Source organism: Ambystoma mexicanum, chromosome 4p (assembly GCF_040938575.1).
Source record: "Ambystoma mexicanum isolate Mex_15411 chromosome 4p, UKY_AmexF1_1, whole genome shotgun sequence".
In the NCBI taxonomy this organism is placed as follows: Eukaryota; Metazoa; Chordata; class Amphibia; order Caudata; family Ambystomatidae; genus Ambystoma; species Ambystoma mexicanum.
The window spans coordinates 232,362,535-232,385,750 of record NC_090927.1 but is presented as its reverse complement, the minus strand read 5'-3'; the positions used below and the strand labels follow the sequence as shown (position 1 = coordinate 232,385,750).

General features: G+C 40.8%; 1 protein-coding gene across 2 annotated transcripts in view; it reads right to left on the bottom strand.

Annotated features, from left to right (window-relative positions):
- The window catches only part of PKHD1 (PKHD1 ciliary IPT domain containing fibrocystin/polyductin), a 4,356,595-nt gene that overhangs the window by 959,077 nt on the left and 3,374,302 nt on the right, over positions 1-23,216 (bottom strand). For both annotated transcript variants that reach the window (XM_069605754.1, XM_069605755.1), the window contains one exon: positions 20,574-20,725. In XM_069605754.1, the coding sequence (XP_069461855.1) occupies positions 20,574-20,725 (152 nt within the window). The remainder of the gene's footprint in view (positions 1-20,573; positions 20,726-23,216) is intronic.

Here is a 23,216-nt window from a genome sequence, read left to right as displayed (position 1 = left end):
TTTTGTATGTGTGTAGTAGAAGGTTGCCATGCATAGAATTGTTGCTAATTTGCTTTAAAGCTATTTCATTCTGTACGTGGCTTTCACTTCCAAAATATATTTTCTGGATATAGTTGATTTCTTCAAGTAGGTCTTTTGCTGTACCATGTAGAAGAATGTTGGCCAGTGCTTAAGCAGGACTTTTAGCAGAGTACATTTTATAGACTAGATTTCTTATAGTTGAATGATGTGTTGGTATCATTTTGATATAATGGAAGGTGGTTTTGCAAGTAGGTCCTGAAATGCAGGCCAATGAATGTCCTTGTAGTCCTGTGTACTTGTGCACTGGACAGGTAGCCATATTTTGCAGTAGTTTAATTTTGATTTTGTCTTTGCCTTTCACATATTGATTGAGGAATAGGCGTAAAGACTTGAAATTTTTTTGTGGAGTGTTACACATTGACGTACATGGCCATTTGTATACTAGACGTTCTGATTCAGTTGAATGGAGAGGTAATTCTAAGTTTTCTGGGGATATTTTTGTAAGCAGCATTTCCATTATGGTATTATTAGCTTTTTCATAACCACGTCCACTGCTATGTATGGCAATTGTATTTGTTTGCTTTTGTTTGTATGCTTCTTCATTAAAGTATGTTTCTTTGCTTGTAGTGTGACTCCATTCACCTCCACAGATACTTAAGAAGTTGATTCTGTTAATATTACGTATATTGAGAAGTCTTTTTTGTAATTTAGTCATTAGTTTTGTTAGTGGTTTCATTTTGTTTAACACCAAAATAAATAACTTTCTTTTGAGAAGGATTGCACTGTCTATCAACACTTCTAAGATTAATTTCCTACGATAGGTTTTAAGGGTTGAGCCTGATTTCTCTCCTGTTTTTATAAGATTTTGAAGGACTCTGTGACGGAACATTTTTGCTAAAATACTTTTTTTGGTATGCTTACTTTGTAATATATCAAGATTTATAGGAGCAGTTTTATCTGAAGTGGTAGCTGATTTTTTAAAATTGTTTTCTGGTTCGTTTTACATTTTGATAGAGGAGGCAAAGTTTCTGTACTTGAAGCTTGTTTTTTTTTCGCTAAACGACTGTATTAGCTGTTTTGTTTTAACTTTTTCTACACATTCTGCTAGAGATGGATGCTTATTTTGGACACTTCTATATTCATTTGCTCTGCTTCTGCATTGCTTTCTACGGACTTGATTTTTGGTAGGCATTCTTTAGGGTCTGTTGAAAAAATAAAGAAGGTATGGGTTGTGGTGTTCTGCAATGTATGTGTGCTATGTGCATGAGTGTCTGAGTAAGATGATAAAGATGTAATGGTGTGTGATTGTGCATTGGGCAACTACAACTAGTTGGCATAGGTATTCTTGAATTTATGTGCTACTAAACTGGGGTTCAGATGACAGTAGAAAGTAAGCTAGTGGTGTGGAGAAGTACAAATAGTAAATCTAATGGTATACAATTAAAACAGTTGTTTGTTCTATAATATCAAAATTCTAGGGGCTTAGTTGGGTCATTTGTGCGTCGAAAAATAGGAATTTGTGCACCATTCTGCCTGTAAATCTCTGTTTAAGAAATGGGGATTAGTGGACAGAATGGTGCACAATCTCTATTTTTAGGCACAGAAATAGCATGAATTAACCTTACAGTGTGTTTGAGTAATAGTACAAATATTATGGTGGTATTCAACTTACTTTTTTTCTGAAATGAGCAGGTTTCTTCTTAGTTGTTCTTTGTACTTCAAATTCGGCTGCTTCTTTTCAGGAGAATAGTCTTCACTGCAATTGTAAAGGAAACAAATTAGTAATTTGGTTTGTATATAGCACTGTTTTTAATTTAGACATTGTTTTTTTTAATTGACATTGACTCTCAGCGCCTTCCTCAAAACCATGAAAACTATCTTATTCACATAAGATGTGTCGCACCAGTTGAATACATATCATATGTTCTTAATGCATTAACTGTATTGTAATGACTAACTGTACCAACCAAAATATAATTTCTATGCCTTGTGGAATTCATAATGTACCACTTAATACCACTATTCTTGTAACTAAGCTCTTGCAAGTAACAGTGCCTCAATGCCATGGGCTGCTTGTGCGCTATATAAATATAAGTAAATAAATAAATAAATAAATATTTATGTTTTGTGCAAGTATTGTTGTTTGAGATTTGAGCATACTGTGTGCATGCAATTTTGTTTGAGTATGTTAACTCTTTATATTGTACTTTAAATATGTTAGTTCAACATGCTTTGAAAATGTGTGTTTAAAAAGATATTAAATAGCAGATAGGTTTGGAAGTGACAGTTGATTTTAGGAGATGGAAAAAATGACAGTAAGTTCATTTTATAGATTATACAAGCTAAAAATCAGTTAATCTGTTTATATGAATCTATAAGAATTGTACATGTACTATACAGATAATATGCATACCTGCAGTTTGTATTCATGCATATGGAAGAAATCTTGGAGACGTGTACAGTATTTCTTGTAGAAGGTGCTTTCCAATGATATGACACTTGTACTCAGAGAGATTAACAGTACATTTGAAGTGCTGATCTATGATGATGCAGTTAGATGTAGACGCCTTGGATGTGATTGGCGGATGGTCGTGTGATTGCTTAGCTATATCCAATGAGGGAATGGCACAGAAAGTGAAATGGAAATGGTAGAAGGACTGTCCATGTTACAATATGTCCACGGACATGGCGGTAGTCCGCGGACATCGCGTGTTACATCCGGGGATTTTGGGGTGGGGAGGCATGCAAATGAGAATGAGCAGAGCAAGGGATTGGTTAGTAAAGTTTAGTGGGTGTGTTATGCCAGGAGAGAGTTTCTCAGATACTCTTTTTGCTGAGAGAAGAACAGATAGCTATGGCTGTGTGTTTCAGAAAACAGATTGTTTGGATTTTGGGAGACTCGTGGATACATTGGTTGAAGGTGCATGCAGAAAGCTGTGGAGTAGCTGTAGATCTTGGATTCCCACATGTGGAAGTGCACTGGCATGGAGTACGTGGAATGAAGTGGTTGGACTTGCTACCTCACTGTGCTACTTTGGAGACAGAGCAACATCCAGACATAATTGTAATTAATTGTGGAGGGAACCGTTTAGGACATGTGTCTGGAATTTCTTTGCAATTTGCAATGAAAGAAGGACTTGGGAAGGTCCTGGACAGGTTTCCAAATTCTCAAGTAATTTTTTCACGGATTGTGCAGAGACAAATGAGGCTTAGTTCTTCTTCATTTGGTCCACAAATGGAGAAAGCAAGGCGCAATGTCAATAAGGCTTTTTGTGCCTTTCTAGGAGATTTTGGCATGTCCTCTTTTCACAATGAAAATATTATGTTTCGTAGTCCATACATTTTTCGCACAGATGGAGTCCATCTTACTGGCAATCAGATTTTTCTGAGAAATGTAAAAAATGCATTGCAACCTTTTTTGGAATTACAACATCCATTTTGTAGTAGGTGTTGAGCATTTCAATTTTTTCAAAACACAAACAAACACCACCAAAAGGCTCTTTTCAGAGCCACCACTTCCTCCCAGATAAAACTGCAATGGTTATGATAGGGCAGCACTCCAAAATGTTAGATGTTTGCAGACTGTCCGCGGACTTCTAAAAATACACAGGGTCCTGCTTCATTTGTTTTCACTTCTATTTTTAAACTGTGAAAGGCGACTCTGAAAAGAGCATTTTTTTCAAAATATTTTTTGGGTTTTTTATCCACGACACACTAGGAGAAGAGGGAAAAGGAGGGTAAGGGGGGGGACACCAACCACAGGGATAAGAAAGGGGAGGTGGAGAGAGGAAGATGTAGAGTGGGTTTTACTTGGGTAGTGAGCAGATCTTCTTGTGCTCTGAGACCAGAGTCTCAAAAGCACTACGAAGTCTCTCCCCCCTGCACAGTACTGCGTCGCAGTACATACACACAACTGTAACCCTCGAAAGGTAACGGCCATCAGTATTGCGTATGGCCTGTGAGGCAGTTTGAGGAATACGCTGTCCCACAGGAGTGTTCCTTGTGGTGACAGGATCGGAAACAGAGGATAAAGTAGAGGAAGTCAACCTACTACGCTCCTCGCAAGGTACAACCTTGCGAATGGCCCCAGTGTGGAATGACCTTAGGTGTCGCTTCATGGTAGTTGTCCCAAAGCTGTATGAACCAGGCCTCCCGTGACTGAGTACCATTTTGCACTTGTTGCAGGTGACTTGGTTCGCACACGCCTTAGGACCATTAATATGAATGGTAAATAACCGCCACACTCAAGACTCACGCCGAGTGCTGGTTATAGGGACTACCACTACCTCATTCTCGTCATTCTCTTCATCCTCCTCTGCATCCTCACTCCTGTTCCCCTCTTCAGGCCCTTGGGGAGGTGGTGGTGGTGGAGGGGGTGGGGATGGTGCTGAGGCAGATGTAGCACCAGGTGGCAGTAGTGGAGCCATGGATGCCATCAGGTTTCAGATGAAAATCTGCAAAGTTGGCAGCAAAATGCACTGTGTTCTGTAGGATACCCAGAAACACAATGAGAATGAGCTCTAGGGTGTGGCTTTTTAGAGGGGTGCTTTTTTACTGAATATATATATATTTATATATATATTCAATATATATATATTCAATGAAAAAACTTTGTTAAGGGGACGTTATGGTTAAGTTGCACTAATAAAAACCTATGAAATTCAATGAAAAAACTTTGTTAAAGAGACGTTATGGTTAAGTTGCGCTACTAAATACCTATGAAATTCAGTAAAAATACTTTGTTAAAGGGATGTTATGGTTAAGTTGCGCTACTAAAAACCTATGAAATTCAGTAAAACAACTTTGTTAAAGGGATGTTATGGTTCCAAGTAAAACCGGAAAACCCCTGAAATTCGCCAGTTATGGTAAGCTAAGCAACCATAACTCGCGCCACCACTGTGCACTGCTAAGATTAACACCCAGGGCATCAAAGATGACATCACAAATGTCATTGATGACATCACTGATGACATCACATGACATCACATGTCTGGCTTTTTCCTTTACTGATATATCTAGGCCAGTAACAGTCAGGAACAAAAAATTCACCATACTATAGTACACAGTACTATAGAGGACATAGATATCACACATTTTTTGTGACCTACTTTTTGGTCATTTTTAAAAAAACTACTAGACGGATTTTCACCAAATTTACAAAATCACGCTTTCAGGACCAAGACACTGCTCCTGCCACAAATTTGGTGAAAATCCGTCCAGCGGTTTGGGCTGTAGGCGTGAGCAAAGTTTTTTACCATTCAGTCTGTGGGAAAAAAAGACTTTTTGGGGCCCCCCCTATAACTTTGCCCCCCCCGGACCAAACCTCACCAAAGTTTTTAAAAAAATTCAGAGTGGTCTATATACTTCTTTACTTCTTTTTGCAAAGTTTGGTGAAGATTCGTCCAGGGAGAGCGAAATTATAAGCCACCCAAAAATGGTCTTCCTATGGGATTAGCCACTTAACTATAACTACACAGCCACTTTCGTGGCTGTGTAATATATCTATATGTATATATAAATATATAAAGGGTCTAAATTAGGTGAGGCACTGGCCTACCTGGATGCCTGAATATGCTCCATGTTCTTGTTGATCATATATTGAAAAAGGCCCAATATGGCTGCCCGACAGGCACGATGATCACATGATTGGGAAACAGTCTTGTCGTTGCTAGAACAAAGAAAAGTATGACGACAAAGAATGGTGCTCATCTAGCCTGCACATTACCAAATCTTCATGCAGTTCATGCCGGTAGCAGAGGGCACAACGTACCAGGTAAAACCACTAAATACTTAACAGCAGGCAATATATTTGAGCATTTGTTAATGCATATTCACTATATACAGATCCACTAACATTGACTGGTAGTTCACACTGAAGTATAGGATGGAAATCTGCAAAACACAAATCACCCCGGTGAGCTGGTTTCAATTTGAATTCACTTGTCATGTGTCACCAATTGTGCACAGTATATAATTGTGTTGATATACTATATATGTTACAGCATTCTTTTAAGGCCTACTGGGATACCTGGGATTGGATTCTTGGGCTCAGACATCAAAAAGATGAATCAAGAATCAAGAATTAAGAATAATTACGAAAATTCAGATGTGTCCACTTTCAGACACACAGAGAGCAGGGTGGGTGCCCCTCACTAGGAGTTTCACCAAAGTTGAAAGGTGCACAAAACTGTTCTTTTTAATCATTTGTAGATTCTGTGCTAAGACAATGTTTAAGTTTATGTTATTACAGATCTGCAAATATATGCATCAAAACCCTCAGTAGTGTTCTATTCACCCTGGTGAAGGCTTAGGCATAAATGATTGACACCTGCAGCCAAAACCTAAGTTGGGAAAAAAGCACATCAGAACATTTATGTGACTATTCAACTTCTTGATAGAAGTGGACTAATGCAACGCTATATATATGGGAGGAGCTGTTTCAAATCTTGGTCGCGCTCCGAATGTGATAACACTGATTTGCTAATAAGTGTTGAGGTCATAAGTAACAACAGAAAAAGTGTATGCCAAGATTATATTTCATTGTATTTCACTTTTGCTTGGTTTGGAGGGTGGCCAGTCCATTCTGCAAGGAGCTTGCCAACCCCGCTGCAATTTCTACCTCTCCTGTCCCCTCCCAGGCCCTCTGCACGCCCCTGGCTTCTCATGTCATCTCTAAAACTCAGGACATCCTGTCCTCTCTCTCTTCCTCTGCCCCTGACCCCTCTACTCCCTGCTCTTCCTCTGGCCCTTCCCCGGCCACCTTTCCTCCCTCCTTCTCTTCCTTTCCCCTGTTCTCCCCAGACAAGGTTTTCAGACAAGTCCGATCTATGAAATTCTCGTCAAAACAGGTTCACCCGTGTTCCTCAAAAACCATTAAGACCCACAATGACACCTTGGCCCCTGCTCTAGCTGACTTCTGCAACCACTTCTTTGCCACTGAAGTTTTTCCTTCCCCCCTGAAGCACTCATTTGTGACCCTCTTCTTAAGAAACTCTCTGCCAACCCGTCCTGACCGGCAAACTATCACCCAACCTCCATCATTCCTTTCCTGGGAAAACTCCTGGAAAAGCTGGCCATCTCCCAGCTTAATCTTCACACAGAATCTGTTGGTTGTCTCCATGACCATCAGTCTGGCTTCAGAGCTGCCAGAAGCATAGTAACTGCTCTCCTGAACATCCATGAAGACCTGTTGTCCAACCTTGATTCTAACACCTTCTCTGACCCCTTCGTACTTGATCGCTCTTCTGCGTTTGATACGGTCAACCATGCCATCCTGCTCAACTGTCTCCCTGACAACCTGGATATCACTGATCAGGCACTGGCTTGGCTGTCCTCTTTACTCTCCGATCGACCCTTCCAGGTCCAACTTGGATCCTTCCTATCCTCTATCTCTATCTTTACCTGTAGTGTTCCCTAAGGGTCTAACCTCCATCACTGGCTGTTCAACCAATACCTGACACTTCTTGCCCACCACATTGCCGCTCTCTGCCCCAATTTCCAGTGCTATGAGGATGACACTCAACTGATTTTCAGGCTCCCTTCTGCCACTTCTTCTCCTTCGCTCATCTCTGACTGTCCGTCTGCTATCCAGGAGTGGTGTGCTGCCAATGATCTCTACCTTAATGTCAGCAGGACTGAGCTTCTCCTCATCGGCACACCTGCTCCCTCCTTTCCTGTCACTCTCTGGCCGGCCTCTCTTGGCCCTCTTTCTGCTCCCACCTGTGAGGCTACAAACCTTGGGGTCATCTTCGACTCCACACTCTCCTTCTCTCCTCACATCTCTGACATCTCTAAGAAGTCACACTACCAGCTGCACCTCCTCAGAGGTAGTATTCCTTTCCTCTCCTTCCCCCAGAAGCTCACTGTCTCCAGAGCTCTGGTTATCTCTAGGCTGGACTACTGCAACCACCTCTTTCTAAATCTACCTGCTTCTACTCTCTGCCCTCTGCAACTCATCCAGAACAGGACTGCGAGACTTGTCCTTGGCCTAAAGGCAAGGAATCGTATCTCTCCAGGACTGAAATCTCTGCACTGGCTCCCAGTGGCTGCGAGGATTAAGTTACAAACCATCTGCATTGTCCACAAGGCCTTCTGGGGCCTGGGACCTCAATACCTTCAACTCTCTCTTCCAAAATGTCTTCCAACTCGAGCTCTTCGCTCATCTGCCTCCAACTCCATCAGGGTCAGTCGGTTCTCCAAGCAACGAGCTGGTGGTAGATCTCTTTCTTCAGCTAGGGCTTCCCTCTGGAACAGCCTCCCGGCCTCCCTGAAACTTGAGGAGAACCATCTCCGGTTCCGAAAGCACATTAAATCTTCCTCTTTGCTTCTGTTTTCTCTCCTCCTCTCCCCTGCTGAACTCCTGGCTGAAACTGAAACTGCACTGGTCACCTGCCTACTCTCCGATCTCGGGCCCAGTTCCCCTCCCCTGCCAGTTGAACACCTGCACTGCGTCCCTGGCAACCCCCGCACTTGGGGACTGTTTTCTGTATCCCTATAGTCCCCCACGAGCACTTGACACTTGATGTCTGCACCTACCCTTGCACTTGCTACCAGCTGGCCACACTTTTGAATTGCGTTTATTTATTCTATTATTTTTACTGTCAAGCCCATGTACTGCACTGCCCCTGCCCCCTTCACTCCTGCACTTTTCCCTTACCCCTTTCCCTGCACTTGCGTGATCTGAATGTCACCTGGCCTTGTAAGATCTTTGTCGCTGTGTTCCCTCTGTTCCCCTCCCTCGCCTCATCATGCCTTGATACACTTGTGTATAGGCACTTTATAAATGCCATATTATATCATATCATATCATATCATATCATATCATATCATATCTGGCTCCCTCAGCCTTGTGCATCTTGTAAATAGCTCCTGACAGTTTTGATGGCACAAATAAGTACTGGGGTTTCCTGTCTATTGCACTCTGCCTTGACTCCACACCTAGAAGATCCATGTTGTTAGCCTGTCTACAGCCTAAAAATGTATGGCTATTGCTTATAACTCTACTCAGAAATACTTGAAGACACATGGAAATGGGCAGAACACGAGGCTCAGGGGGTCGGAGCAAGGGTCAGGTCACCTGCAGCACCTGGGACCTAGGAGGTGCGCAGGTGGAGTTGCCAGAGACTACACCGGCAATCAAGATGGATTTGCCCTATCAGGGATGAGGGGAGGACCGGGAGGCGGGTAGAGGGAGCCGGGGGAAGTGAAGGGACGAAGCTGCACACGGGGGCTGAGGGAGACTAAAAACACAAGTAAATGGGCAAAAACGAGGCTCAGGGACGAGGCTGCACATGGGGGCTGGGGGAGACTAAAAACACAAGTAAATGGGCAAAAACGAGGCTCAGGGACGAGGCTGCACATGGGGGCTGGAGTTCCTAAAAACACAAGTAAATGGGCAAAAACAAGGCTCAGGGACAAGGCTGCACACAGGGGCTGCGGGTCTAAAGACACATGGAAATGGGCAGAAAACGAGGCTCAGGGGGTCGGAGCAAGGGTCAGGTCACCTGCAACTTAAAAGACATGATGAGTTCGTATTCGTTTTTTTTTTAGCTTTTTCTCTGAATTGACCCGTTATCCCCATTTGACTGTTTTATTGGGCTACCCTCTACTTTTGTTAAGTCATTTTAGACTATTGTCCGGTGCCACTCATCTTTGAAAGGGTGTTAACATGGGGGGAGTGCTACACAATTCCTCATGTGCATTTTTGAAGTGTCACATAAAATGTGGACCTGAAATGTGGCCATTTAAACTTCAAGATTGTGGTGTTTGTTTGAACTGTGCATAGCAGAATTATTTCTATGTCCACTATATGGATGGCATCAATTACGTTGCTTACTACTCAAGCTAGAAGTTAGTTCAATGATAACCATGCACACCACTTGTTATCCATAGACCATATGGAGAAAGTCTTGTCAGTTTAGTAGAGCACATTTTCGTACAGAAAAAATCCTTCACTACATCTATGCAAAATTCTTAATGAAATCAAGAGCGTATGATCATAGATGGGGTTTTGTCACAACCGGCTCCAGCTAAAACCATTTGATGAAATCCCCCTCAGGGTCTGACTCATCTTCCTTGAGAAACTACGGTTTATAGTCATTAAATCGAAAGCAATAATGTCGAAAGTCAAAATATAGAAAAAATAATGTGGAAAAAAAGGCACTTACTAAACGCAAAAAATACATATAAATAAAAAAATAAAACATTCGACTTTTTTTTTGACATTTTTTTTCCCACATTTTTGACATTCGACCTTATTGTTTTGACTTTTTGACTGCACACCAGAAACTACTGATGCATGTATTAGACCTCCTTAGAATTAATGAATGATTGCAATATACACTTTAAAGAGGATTGTATGGGTGTGAATGAGTTTGAGTAGAGGGTACTTTTTATGTTTGTAGTCAGTTGATGTTTTGTCTTGAAATGGTATTATTAACAATTGTATGTTTTTTGTATACATATCATTTTGTGTTCTACAAGCGGTTGATGAATTCATGATTTTGTTGTGACCATATAATGAATTAATATTCCATTGTATTAGAATAATAATTATTATTGTGTTACTGAGTAGTTTCCTATTACGCTTGGGGATTGTTTGTAGTTACAGTATTTCATACCATGAGCACCCACTTGGGTGTAACCCTCGGGTCTCTTTGAAGTGTTTTGTAGAGAATGTACACACAACTACATTTTTATTCAACATCACCTTAATAAATGGTGATGTGAAGTTCTTACCTCTCTCAGAGACAACCTCTTTGAAAAAGCTCATGCGAGAGAATATCCCAACATGAGTCTTTGCCTGTAAAAGGGCCTTTAATTCCCCAAAGGAACACTAACGTGCACTATTTAACATTATCCTCAAATACTAAGATGTATCTGTTTCTTCGTTTCCTTACATCGTTTGGGGATGTAATAAGCAAACAATGTCCATTCCTACTCCCTCAAACTGTCTCACAAACTCTAACAATGGAACTCATGTGGTCTTCGTGGCCCTTCCTGAATTGTGAGCTACTTGCCATGTTTGACAGTCTGGGGAAATCCTTTTGTCTTTAAACCAGTAAAAATAAGCAGACAACCGTTTAGCTTTCTTGAGCACTCCTAAGTGGCAAAACAAAAGAATGTTGTAAGCCAAGTTCAGTAAACGCATCCTGTGTCCTTTTGAGGTTGTTAGCCTTCTGTGGTTCCCTAATTCAGAATTATTGAGCCCTCAATACAGGAGAACTGTATACAGTGCACACTGAACAAACATGATTCACTCTCTACTTTTGCAATCCTGCTACAGTGTCACTGTCCTTCTGTACCTGGCACAAGTCACCCCACCGTGGGCCTCCAGCTGAAGACAACTCACTCATATCTAGCAGTTCCTGCAGGTCTGAAGCAATGCCAAGCGATGAGAATGGAGAACCGCAGATCAAGAAATGAAGCTGACTCTTATAGTCCACCATGCCAAAGCACCTTATAGGGTACGGCAAAACCAAAACTTGCATTTTGTGAAATGGTGCAAAGAGCTCCAGAAAAATGTGAGCAATAGTTTGGTTAAAGAAACGTTAGATGTTAGGAAACTGAGTGACTGCTATATGTGACAGGCTTAATGTTTGGAAAATGTCCTACAATTAATTAAGAAATCATTTTGCAAAAGAAATACTGCATGTTTGGAATTTGCATCACAAATTCCACATGAACTGGAACAGTATTTGCATACAGAAATGGTGCAAGTTGGGAAACCAAGTCACAAGTCCCAGGTAATTTGTTTCAAATAAATGCTGCATGTTGGAAAATGTATCCAAGATCCTTAGTGTACTGAAAGAAGACATGTGTCTAAAGTAGAGCAACCTCCGTCACAAGCAATTTTTTTAAAATATCGTTATACAGGTTTTCGATGAAAAGTGGTATTAAACTATATTAGATGAATAAAATGTGTTGAAAAGAATACGCTGGAACATCTCTTCAATTAAAATAATTGGATGGAAATACGTAACCGATTTAGGGTACTTTCCCAGTGTGGATTATTCATATACACCCATTTTAGATTGAGGGTTCTAATGTCACTTATTGTCTTTGTTAAGTTGCATGTGAGCAACAAAATCAATTTAACATACATGTGCTATTCTGAATGTAGTTAGGGTACACTTCAGTTGTACTTAATGTTATCTCCTCATGATTTTATCTTGTTACTACCATGAACGTGTTTTTAACAAGATACATAAGTATCCATATAGCTTTGAATATGAGAAGAAACAGAAAAGTAGTATGCTTTTTTTAAATATATGGGTCTTCTGGAAATTGTACATGTCAGTACTTGGACAGCAATCTTGCCCTCTAATAGATATTCAAAGATGGAGTATACCTTTATGACTGAAAAGAGTGAACATCTCTAGCCCTCAACCACAAATACATGCAGTGTTGATGGGGGGATGCATGCGGATTGTGACTGGTATGCTTACTCAATCTTAAAAAATGTCAGCACTTTGCATGGAGGATTAGCATCTCATCTTAATTTGTGGGCTAACCCTGTGTGCTTGCGAATGCCTGTTCCACTTCTATAATGCAAAAAACTATGAGGGCACTCTCCAGCACCATAGACATGGCGAAAGTGACAATGATTACATGGTGTGTCTTGTAGGCCCTTGTGCATGTCACTGCATGATCATGTCTGTCTCTTTATCAGATATTGACTCCCTGCTTGATTGACTGCTATGGTAATCGACTTCCAGACGAAGGCATTTACACAGGAATTACATCCATTGCCCTTCTCAGATGTTAGCAATCTGGAACCTTGGCTAGGCTACTGGTAGGAGTGCTCTCCCTCCTGGTATGCCATACCCACAGTGCAAATACAGTCCTGTAGGCTAGCAACGATATCTTGGATATGCTTTAAAGTTCAATTTGAAAACTATTCAATTACTCTTGTGGCCTGCCACTGTGATTATAGGTGATCTCTGACACGTGCTACCTGCCCAGCACAACTGCCCAAGATGTTGGAATATAAATACTGGGTCTGGTGTTAAAATGTATTAAGTGCATTACATGCCATGGATCAGAATACCGCCACAAACCATGGTGAATCCAAGCAACAAGAAGGTATAATGACTCACTGTGTAGCTATGGTGCAAAGAGGAAATGCAACATTTCTTTACCCAACCAAACCATCCAGGCTAATGTTGGAGAGAGCACTGTTCAAACCCTTCAAACATTTCAATACTCAAGTGAACGATAGAAAGAGTAGGATTCATGCTAACAATGCCAACAATAAGGTAGGGCAAGGAAAATATTAAACAAGGATGGGGGAATGGCGAAACTGGAAGAAGAAGAGATTGCTGCCTTGCACAGCATGGCAGAGAATGTATTTTGAATTAGATTTTTTTATTATTTATATAGCGCACACAACAAACTTAATCGAATCCTGGCGCAGATGGTACCATAGGCTGAGGAAAACAAAATCAGCCTATTACGTGGATTAATGCCACAGAAATGTACCAGGGGAGCATAAAAAGAACCATATCTACTTGAACAGGTAGGTCTTTAGGCCTGGTCTGAAAATTGATAGAGAGTTTGCCCTTCTTAGATTCAATGGAAGACTATTCCATAGTCTTGGTCCAGCAGCTGAGAAGCTGCAATCTCCTCTTGAGACACAATTGATCCTGGGAATGGTGAGTAAACAATAATCTTCCGATCTAAGAGCCCAGGTAGGCTGATAGTGCTTCAGTTTATTTATTAAATCGGTCGGTGCCAGCGACTGACAGAGATCAGAGATTGGGCTGTTTTTATCTACACCGAAAACCAGCCTTACTCCTGCATTTTTTCCCCCGAGCAGATGCTTGGGACCAAATAGTATCACCTCCGTTTTTTTGGGGGTTCAGTTGCAACTAGTTGTTTTTCAATCCAGGTTCATATTTCTTCCAAACACCTGCCAACTAGGGCAGTAGCATCCTCCACATCATCAAGCCTGATATATAGCTGAGTGTCATCAGTGTAGGAGTGGAATCTACGATGATATTTCTCCAGAATATGCATTAAGGCACACATATATATATTAAATTTGAAGGATCTTGACGAGAGGGACAACCTTCATGTTTACGATATCCAAGAGAAGGTGAGGATAAGATAGCCCTCCTACAAAGGTTCTTCTTGCAGCTCCTCTCACTCCCTCTGATCATCAAGATGGACATTCAGAGAGTACAGCAGCTTGATCCCCAGAAATCCTAAAGTGGAATTTCGAAAGAAAGAATTATCTTTTTCTATGTGCTAAAATATATGCAAGTCATCAAACCACAAAAAAGCTTGGTGCCTTGAAATGGGAGGGCATAGCATTAATATCAATCAAGACTTCTTGGTACCGTGGAGAACAGGAGGTATTTCCTTCAGTGCAGCGCATTCTTCACATATAGGAGAACAAATATGATAGGGTAACCCAGGCCAAAATGAAGATGCCTACCATGAAAGCACCTGCACTCATGGGGACTCAGATGAACCTTAGGCTTCCATCAATTCAATCACAGAGGGCCACATGACCACCACACTAGCCTACCATTACAAAGAACATACAAGATTAAGTCCAGTAATCACTGAAGCACTTCATGTTGCTATGTGTTTGATGTAATAATAGCATTGATATTACTATTACTACAGCTTTCACACTTTTTCTCCCCCTGAGCACCAAGTTACTCTTGGGTAGTAGTCACTTTCGCCCATGATTCAATAATGTTTCCTGCAGGATGAAGGATGTTCTTTCTAGTTTTTCTCTCAATATATTTTTTGTTGCAACATAAAGATGAGCAACGAGCCCTAACATTGCCTGAGGGAATGGCTTCTTTCCGGGAATGTTTATTATTGTAATTCAAACATGTTCTGCCTATATTGTTGGTATGCTGATCATATGGGTGGGTCAAGATACCTGTGGAAATCACATCAATGCAGGGAATAGACTATGATTCCGGTGAGACGATATGGAACCCTCCTCTGGAGCCCCACTTAAGTCATATTGAGCTCCTGATCTTACCCCCTCACCATCACTAGTCTGCTGTATCCTGTCATCTCCATCCTATATTTTAAGGGACCTTCCTAAGCATTTTGTATTGTCTTATTCCTTGTCTTACAGATAGAAATTCACGAATCCTCATGTTGATAGTATAATTTGCATTGCACACTATGAATATCACTGTTGGTCTATCGTTGAATGGGTCTGTAGAAAACAATATTTTGTGCACTGTCCAGGCAATAATCTTATCATACCACTACAAGGTCTCTTGAATTACTAGGACACTTTTGTCTGTTGTTTATTTCCCTTGCTGGCATCCTCATGGGGCTATACACTTCATAGCTCTGCTTTACGCTTCTACCGAAGTGGTAGCATGTGTATCTTCAAGCTTGGTGAACCATCAGTGACCAATGCATGGTGTTAGGTAAGTACTGAATGCTCCCCATTATTCAACATTAATTATTGTACTAGAACTTTGTTTAGCACTATATTGTTGGTCTATTTTCAGCAGTAGGTATTTTAGCTCACCTCATTGATCATCTACTGGAGGCTTTTCCTCACCATGAACGCTGTACTATTGATGTCACTGATAATACCAAAGTTCCTGTACTATAACGCTGCTTTTTATAAGGCTGTTTTTGAACACACTGAAGCAGGGTAACTTGAGTTTCCCCCATTGTTTGCTCATCCAGAGACTTTTCTTTGTTGTCAACGCTACACTGCTCCATTATCCTGGAGGGGCACACTGACATCATCCACATCCAGCGGTCAGTTTTCTATGAGTGCTGTTCCATAGATGCACATCAGTGGAGTACATGGGTAAGAGCTTTAAGTCCTCACCTGTGGCACTGGGTGTCTTTACTACAGATAACATTTAGATATGCGATGGAGTGGTGTTCCACTGTTGGTATTATTTTATTCCAGGTTCATCCAATTTAGGCTGGCTTGCGATTCATTTTTACTTCAGTTTCCCTCGCCCCCCACATCTTTGGATCAACTAGATATGTCTCTTTGGTTATTTAAGATTCTTTGAGATTACACGCTTGGTATTTATTTCCATCTTCACAGGGTGATGGATTGGAATATTTATCTCTGTTTTTTTTTTCTATTCTTAATTCACCCCATGGTATATACACGTATCGTTTTTCAACATACATGGTTTGGGGGATTTCTTGGTTATATTCTGATTTCTACTTGAAGCACAAGAGATGGGGAACGTATCTGAGGTAAATACCTTATGCACACTCTTAAGTATGTATGTCTTCTGTGTGTCATTTATACCCATAGGTTATGGAATATATAGTGAAACATTGCTCATTTGTGTTTTCAGATGATATCTTGCTCATGAAGAAGGGGTTGGTAGCCCGAAACGTATGAAGCTCTGTTCATAAAAAAGTAAAAATATATCTACACAACGTCTTTGAGCCTGCTATGTGAATTTCTCTTGGAATTTTAATTGCATTCACAATATCAAAACATGTTTGGCTGTGATTACAGCATAAAGGTATGCAGGGGACACAGGAGTCCTAATTATAAGACACCATTTTTCTCATGTTCATTACAACCTCATGTCAGGGTTGTGATACCTCCCCTGCACACACAGTTGATTCTTAAAAAGTGTTTAAGTGATCTTTTGTAGAACTTACCTAAGGGTAGGTGTGCAATTTATGCAATTATTATTTTCTGAAGGCAATGCCAGACCCATTGAAGAGGTCCAAAGTCATGGCACATTTGAAAATGGAAAATTGTGATCTGGCTTTCTTACAAGAAACCAATATATACCAAGAAGACGCTCTGTAACTTCAATCAGACTGTGGCAGGTGACACCATATTCTGAGTTAAACTGGGCAAACCCTGTACAGAATCCTCTTTCAACCCAATGATAATTTCAGGGGATTTTCCTTTCTGTTAGACCCTCATTTTGACCAGTGATTGTTGCTGCAGTTTGGCAAATCACATAGCCTCAAAACACTCACATGATCAATTTCCACACTTAGTGCAGCTGATAGCTGGAAGGTCCTCCATGTCAGAGCCCTTGACTTCACCTTCTATTTCAACTCTGGATTGACTTCATACTCAATACTAAGACCTACTACCACATATGTCACAAGCCAATATAGAGTTACATTCAATCTCTCACGACGCCCCCACCTGGTCTCCTTTTGACCTGGATACCTGTGGTGTTAGAGCTTCCAAATGATGGCTCCTAATTGTTGCTCCTTATAGACCAAGAATTGAAAGAGAGAATGAAATCCCTTACAGAGAATGTTTCCATTCTAAATTACCCAGATGATATCTCCCCCAAAAGCACTGTAAAGGACCTCCTAATCTTTGTTGTGTTCCATAAACGAAAGCTAGAACTCAAGGTGCTGTCCTCAGTGGAAGAAAAATCAGAGTGGTAGACACGTGCTACAAGTCAGGTGTCATAAAATGCCATTTAGAAGAAATAAATTGTACAGAAGATGACGTAAATACCCTGTTCATTAAAACTACAAATGTTTTTTTTTCTGAATTCAAAAGCCAAAACCCATACAAATCAAAACAGTATCAAATGAAAGTTTCTGCCATCCAAGGAAAGGATGGTATGAAACTAATCAAAGGCTGCAGCTGAATTTGTGGAATTTTATAACTAGCTATATACATGTGAATTGTCTGCCATGCAGTATACCATTTCTAGATTTCTTTGTCACTTCGTCCCACCATGGCACCCTAGATGGATCTTATATAATATGGAGGCCCCAATTACCAGCTAAAAAATAACGAACAACATTAACATGCTTGCGAAAGGGAAATCTCCAGGTGCTGTTGGCCTCGCTGCAGAGTTTAATCCCCCCATTGAACGTTAAGTCACTTTAATTCAACAAATGTCCTATTCCAAGTATTCTGCCAAGGCCATATGAATGGATGCTAAAAGGGCATTACACCATATGTAATGGTATTATATGATCCGGATCTAGACTTCCGCCCCAGCTGTAGTCGGTAGTGGAATTCATATTTCTTCATAGCCATTCCAATTATTCCATGGCTGTAGAAAAGGATGTCAAATAGCCACAATTCTGTTTATTTAAGTTTCAAACATTCTCTTAATGCACATTAGTGTGTCTCGTTAGATTAAGGGTATCAAAGTTGGGTATTGAGGTATCAGCCTATCCTGATGACATGCGTTAAGTCACTGATATCCCTAAATTGGTCACCCCTTAACTCAATCCTTCCTCCAATATTTGGATTTTGAACTTGGTTATTGTGCAATCAGCCCTATTATCCTGAATACTAAGGCTATTATGGACATGATTAACAATAGCACCGATACATGGAATTCATTAACATCCCTAGGTGGGCAAGCCTGAATCCATTAAAATGGCATTTGTCCCTAGAATTTAGGACATCATACCCGATGTCTCATCCAGCTCCCATCAGACTTTTTTTTAGAGACTATAGGGACTTTAAATTGGTTGGGACCTTATTCTGGGAAATTGAACAACCTACTGCAGTGAACGTGTTCACAATTAATTATTGGAAGTCATTTTTACAAACAAACCTAACCTCAAGCTAATGGGATTGCATGTCACAATCCTACTCCCATCCTCTGGGACAAGAAACATACTGTGCAATAACAACCAATCCTTTTATTCAAAATATATCATAAGGTAATTTACAGATTGATTCTCACTCTTAAAACAAGGTAAATGAACCTAAAACACGGTTGACAAAGACAAGCAAAATATACTGCAAACCAGCTTAATGTATTTTGCCTTGTTCTATTTTTCTACTAAACAATCAATAGGGTGGGCATTTGTTACCTTGACTAACATTGCACAAGTTAGATAGTAAAGGCAAGAATTACAGTCGCAGTTAAAATCTGTGTGCACGTAAATATTGAGGAAAAATAGATAAGTAGCCTTTGTAATGTTGGATCATTACAAGGGTTGTAGAATCTAAAGAGTAAACCTATTTGTAAGGTACGTACTATTGGGTCAAATGTTAACTTATGGTAATCAACTTAATTTCGTTTTACTAGGAAATCCAATCAAAAGGGTTGTTTTAAAACAATGCTTAATTTCCCTGGGAGAAATGACAGGGAGTACCTGACTCACTCACGGGCCTCTATGGATTTATTTTTCCAATAGCCCCAACTATCACCTGTCTAACCAAATCTTCCTGGCCTATCCTGAAAACATTTTATAACTTCACTCACATTTTGCAACTTTGAGCCTTGTCAGGCTCCCCAAGAACCTCCGGGGAGAGTAAGCGCTGAACAAAAATTCAAATGTAATAAAATATAATAAAACAAACATCCCCTTCTTTATCCCTTTTAATAATACACCAAACAGGTTCATTCAGGTCTTTGACCAATGACTTTTACATAACAATAAACCTTGACTTTCAACTGTAAACCTGTGATGTCAAATGTTTACAGAAATCTCAGACCTAGAGAGGTGCTTGCCCCTGTAATCACAAAGAAGGTCGATTAATTTGTACTTGGCCGATACTACATGCACAAAGTGAGATTCTGTGATTAGTTAATTTTCAATACTCTTTCAGGGTATCAATTCACTTAAGTTGACACTGAGCAGTAGGCCTTGGCACATGCTGTTCACCCTGGTGGCTAATGGCATATCTCTCCTCACTGCAGGCAAATGCAGGTGGTGCAACGTGATTATGTGTACATACACACAATCTTCTTGCACTATCTATAACTTGCTGTTGATAAAGTGAGTGCCATTCACAATGTGAGCTCCCTGAATTGAAAATCGTACAGTGGTTGTCTTCACTGTTGCATAGGGCGATATTTAACAGTGAAATGTCATATATTACAGCATATGCCACATACTATAAATAAAGTGATTTTACTAGGTCAGGCCATGTAGCACTGATGTTATCAGCTGCAATATGATGCACATGTTCTTGTGTGAAAAACAGCACAATCTGTTTTTTGGTAGGAAACAAGTTGTTTTTACTGGTTCTAAACTAATGCCACACAAGTGTGAAGTATTATCGCCTTGAAACATCTTACATTGAGACAAGATGGAAATATGGTTGATGAAAGAATGCATGCAGCTGGAAAAAAGGCAACATAACAAACACCACACTTGTACATTGTTTTCTTATCCTCGATCACTGTGCTAGCCTCTGTGGTTGAGCTTCACAAAACACACAGACTTGTGGTATTTATTTTCAGATTCCACCTGCCAAGGTCATCATTTTGGGAGGTCTTCTTCTTGTAGACAATTGGCAAAAGCAACTGATGCAACAGACATTGCATTGCGTGGTCTCGGGAGGAGAGCTCAGGGGCAACGTGCTCGTATAAGAAGGAAGATGACACGGAGCAACACAGGTTCGATTCCCCAGGTCTGTGCTTAGGTGTGTTATAAATAACCTATCATAATAATGTAATTACTTTGGTGAGGGGCAATTAAGTGGGGCATAAAGATCTGTTTCGCAATCTTTGACTTATCAGGTGCATACCATACTATTACTCTTACTTGTTACGCACTTGGGAAACATTGAGTGAGTGGAGTATGCCCGCTGTCGTGCTAAAATGATCAATGATGCTCCATTGCTTTCAGCTTACCAGTGTTGTAACATGCCGCCATGCGCTCGAATTCTGACCCTGAAAAAACAGTCACCGGATGAACCAATCCCAAGCTGCTGCCGTCCAGATCTTTGAAGAGCGCTTTCCTTCGACTGTCACAGCTCATTTCTGGACATTTACTTTCACCAAAGCTGTGGAAGCAAGAAAGAAAGTGACTGCTTTAAAGTAAACATTCTAAGAGTTAAGACCACGCCCAGACAGCCCTTAACCCTTGCACACTCAGACCTTTGCTTGGGTCTGCAAAGCTAGAGAGGGGGGAGCATTGTCTAACCAACCGCAAACAAATGACATCAAATGTTTTTCTAGCTCTTTATGCTCACTTTTCAAAGTACTGTAATAATTTTTGAGAGCGGAGGATAGCACAGGGGCAATGCGCTGGTCTTGGAAGCAAGACCAAGCAAATTAACAGAGGTTCCAATCCCAAATCCTTGGTACGGTATAGGTACGTTATAAAAAAACAAATAAATAAAAGAAATACATCAGTAGTATTATCCAATGTAATGCTACTATATGTCCTGAACTCAGAAGGATAAAGAGCTGCACCGGTGCATATACTAGCTTGTGTATTGCAAGATGGCCTCCCGCCTGAGGTTAACGATTGAGTGTTAAGGAGCCATGGCCTTTGGCTTAGCAGCATAGTTAAGGTTACATTGAACATAGTAAAATGTAAAATGTTCATGAAACATCCCAACATTCGGCATTCATGTTATCTGATCGTATTAAAATACTCAAGCCAAATGTCACTAAAGGCTTTCAGGCACAAAATGAATGATGATGTATTTTGCATGGCGCATTACATGAATATAAAAAATATATCGACTTTGATTTTTAATATTATTTTCCACTCACGTAGATAGTTGGCTGAGGTAATGCCTGCTGCAACAATTCTAAAGATCAAATATCCAAACTCGAGATATTAACTTTTTAAGAGCAAACTCAATTATCAATTTGTCAGGACATGCACAGTAGGTGTGCAGGGACAAATGGAATTCACAGTATTGCTTTGAGCCCAGCTGTGGGGAGTGGGCATGGCCTCTGGCAGCCTGCCACCCTTGTTCTTGTTTGCCAAAAGCGTACAATGCAGGATCCTCATTAAAGGGGCACAGCCATCCCTGCACTATATGGAACATGATTATAGCTCCATATCACGCATACCGTTGGAATGAATTCAGTGGCACTTTTGCCCTAGGAAGAAGGTTCTATATCATGTGACCCTTCCTTGGTCTGACACATATTTTGCCACATCCCCTCCTCTATGTTCATATGATCATCTGAGCGTTGCCTGCTGGTAATACCCTTAGCCACATATAAGACAAGAGGTGGCAGGAGGGAGGCAGGGGATTTTCAGTCATGTGTCCTACCTTGTGGCACCTACAGCTGTACTCGCTTCCCAACCGGACCCTGCACAGAAGGAAACTTAAGACCAATATTTTTTGGCTAAGCATGAACCTTGTGCTTTTATTTCTGCCCCCTGTGGCGATTCAGTTGTTTGGTCGGTTTTCTTTTGTCATCAGCGCATTATAAATTACTCAATCAAATGAAATACTTAGGAGATGGAAGTGTTGTGAGGCTGCTCTGTACAACTACTGCTGCTTAAAGTGCAAGCACCAGGCCATGATAGAAGGAATGTGGCACACAACTGCTACAGTACCAGAACAGGAGGTACGAGCATCCACACTAGGGTTGTCGCATCGAGGGCTGGAATTCTAACAGGATTTCAGGATATCCCTCATAATATTCATGAAATAAATTTGCATACACTGATTCTACACACTGCAAACCGCCACCCTGAAAGAGGAACAAAGCATGGCAGACATTTTGGAAAGGAAAATGTCCTCTAGGTCACAATACGATAGAGGGCAAAATCCACTGCATGCATTAGCCTAAAGGCCCACAGCCGTTCACCCCAATGCCACCAATCTAGTATAGACATCTTTGGGGGTGGGGGCAAACCTCCTACACTAAATACCTTACTTCCCCTTGATGCCAATGGACTGGAGGTAATCATAATGCCTCAGCTACACTGGCAATTAAAGATCCTGATGTCTCGCTGGGCAGGACACCATTGCATGACAAATATCATCTTGTGTTAACAATTTTGCCATCAGGCTAAAGTCTTTTGTTGTGCAAAGCTCATAGTGAACTATGCGCTGTTCAATATTATAATAGTGAATGTACCCTTATGTTTTTTATTTTCTAAGGCAGTTGTTTGTCAGACCCTCATGGCATGAGAAGGCATCCAACTGTACTTGGATGCGAGACAACCAACCTGTCAAAGCAGCACTATAAAGTGGATCTCATTCTTCCTGAAAGGCCACAGAGCCAAGATGAAGAGCAGTAACTTTACATCCAAGCTATTCTCCTCCGTGTGTGTGGTTCCACAAGGCACCAACATGCTCATTTAACACATTCACCCCCTCACTGAGACAAGATTTCTGCCACTTTTGCATCGACGTTAACACATTTGCTGAGGATACACAGATCAGATTAAATTTAAGCTCTCCCATCTGCATACAATGCATCAGAGCCTTCCTCTTGGTGATCTAGAATTGGATGTCAGAGAGTCAACTCTGACTCAGCCCTGGGGAAACAAAAGTTCTTAAGCAAAACACAGCTCAGTGC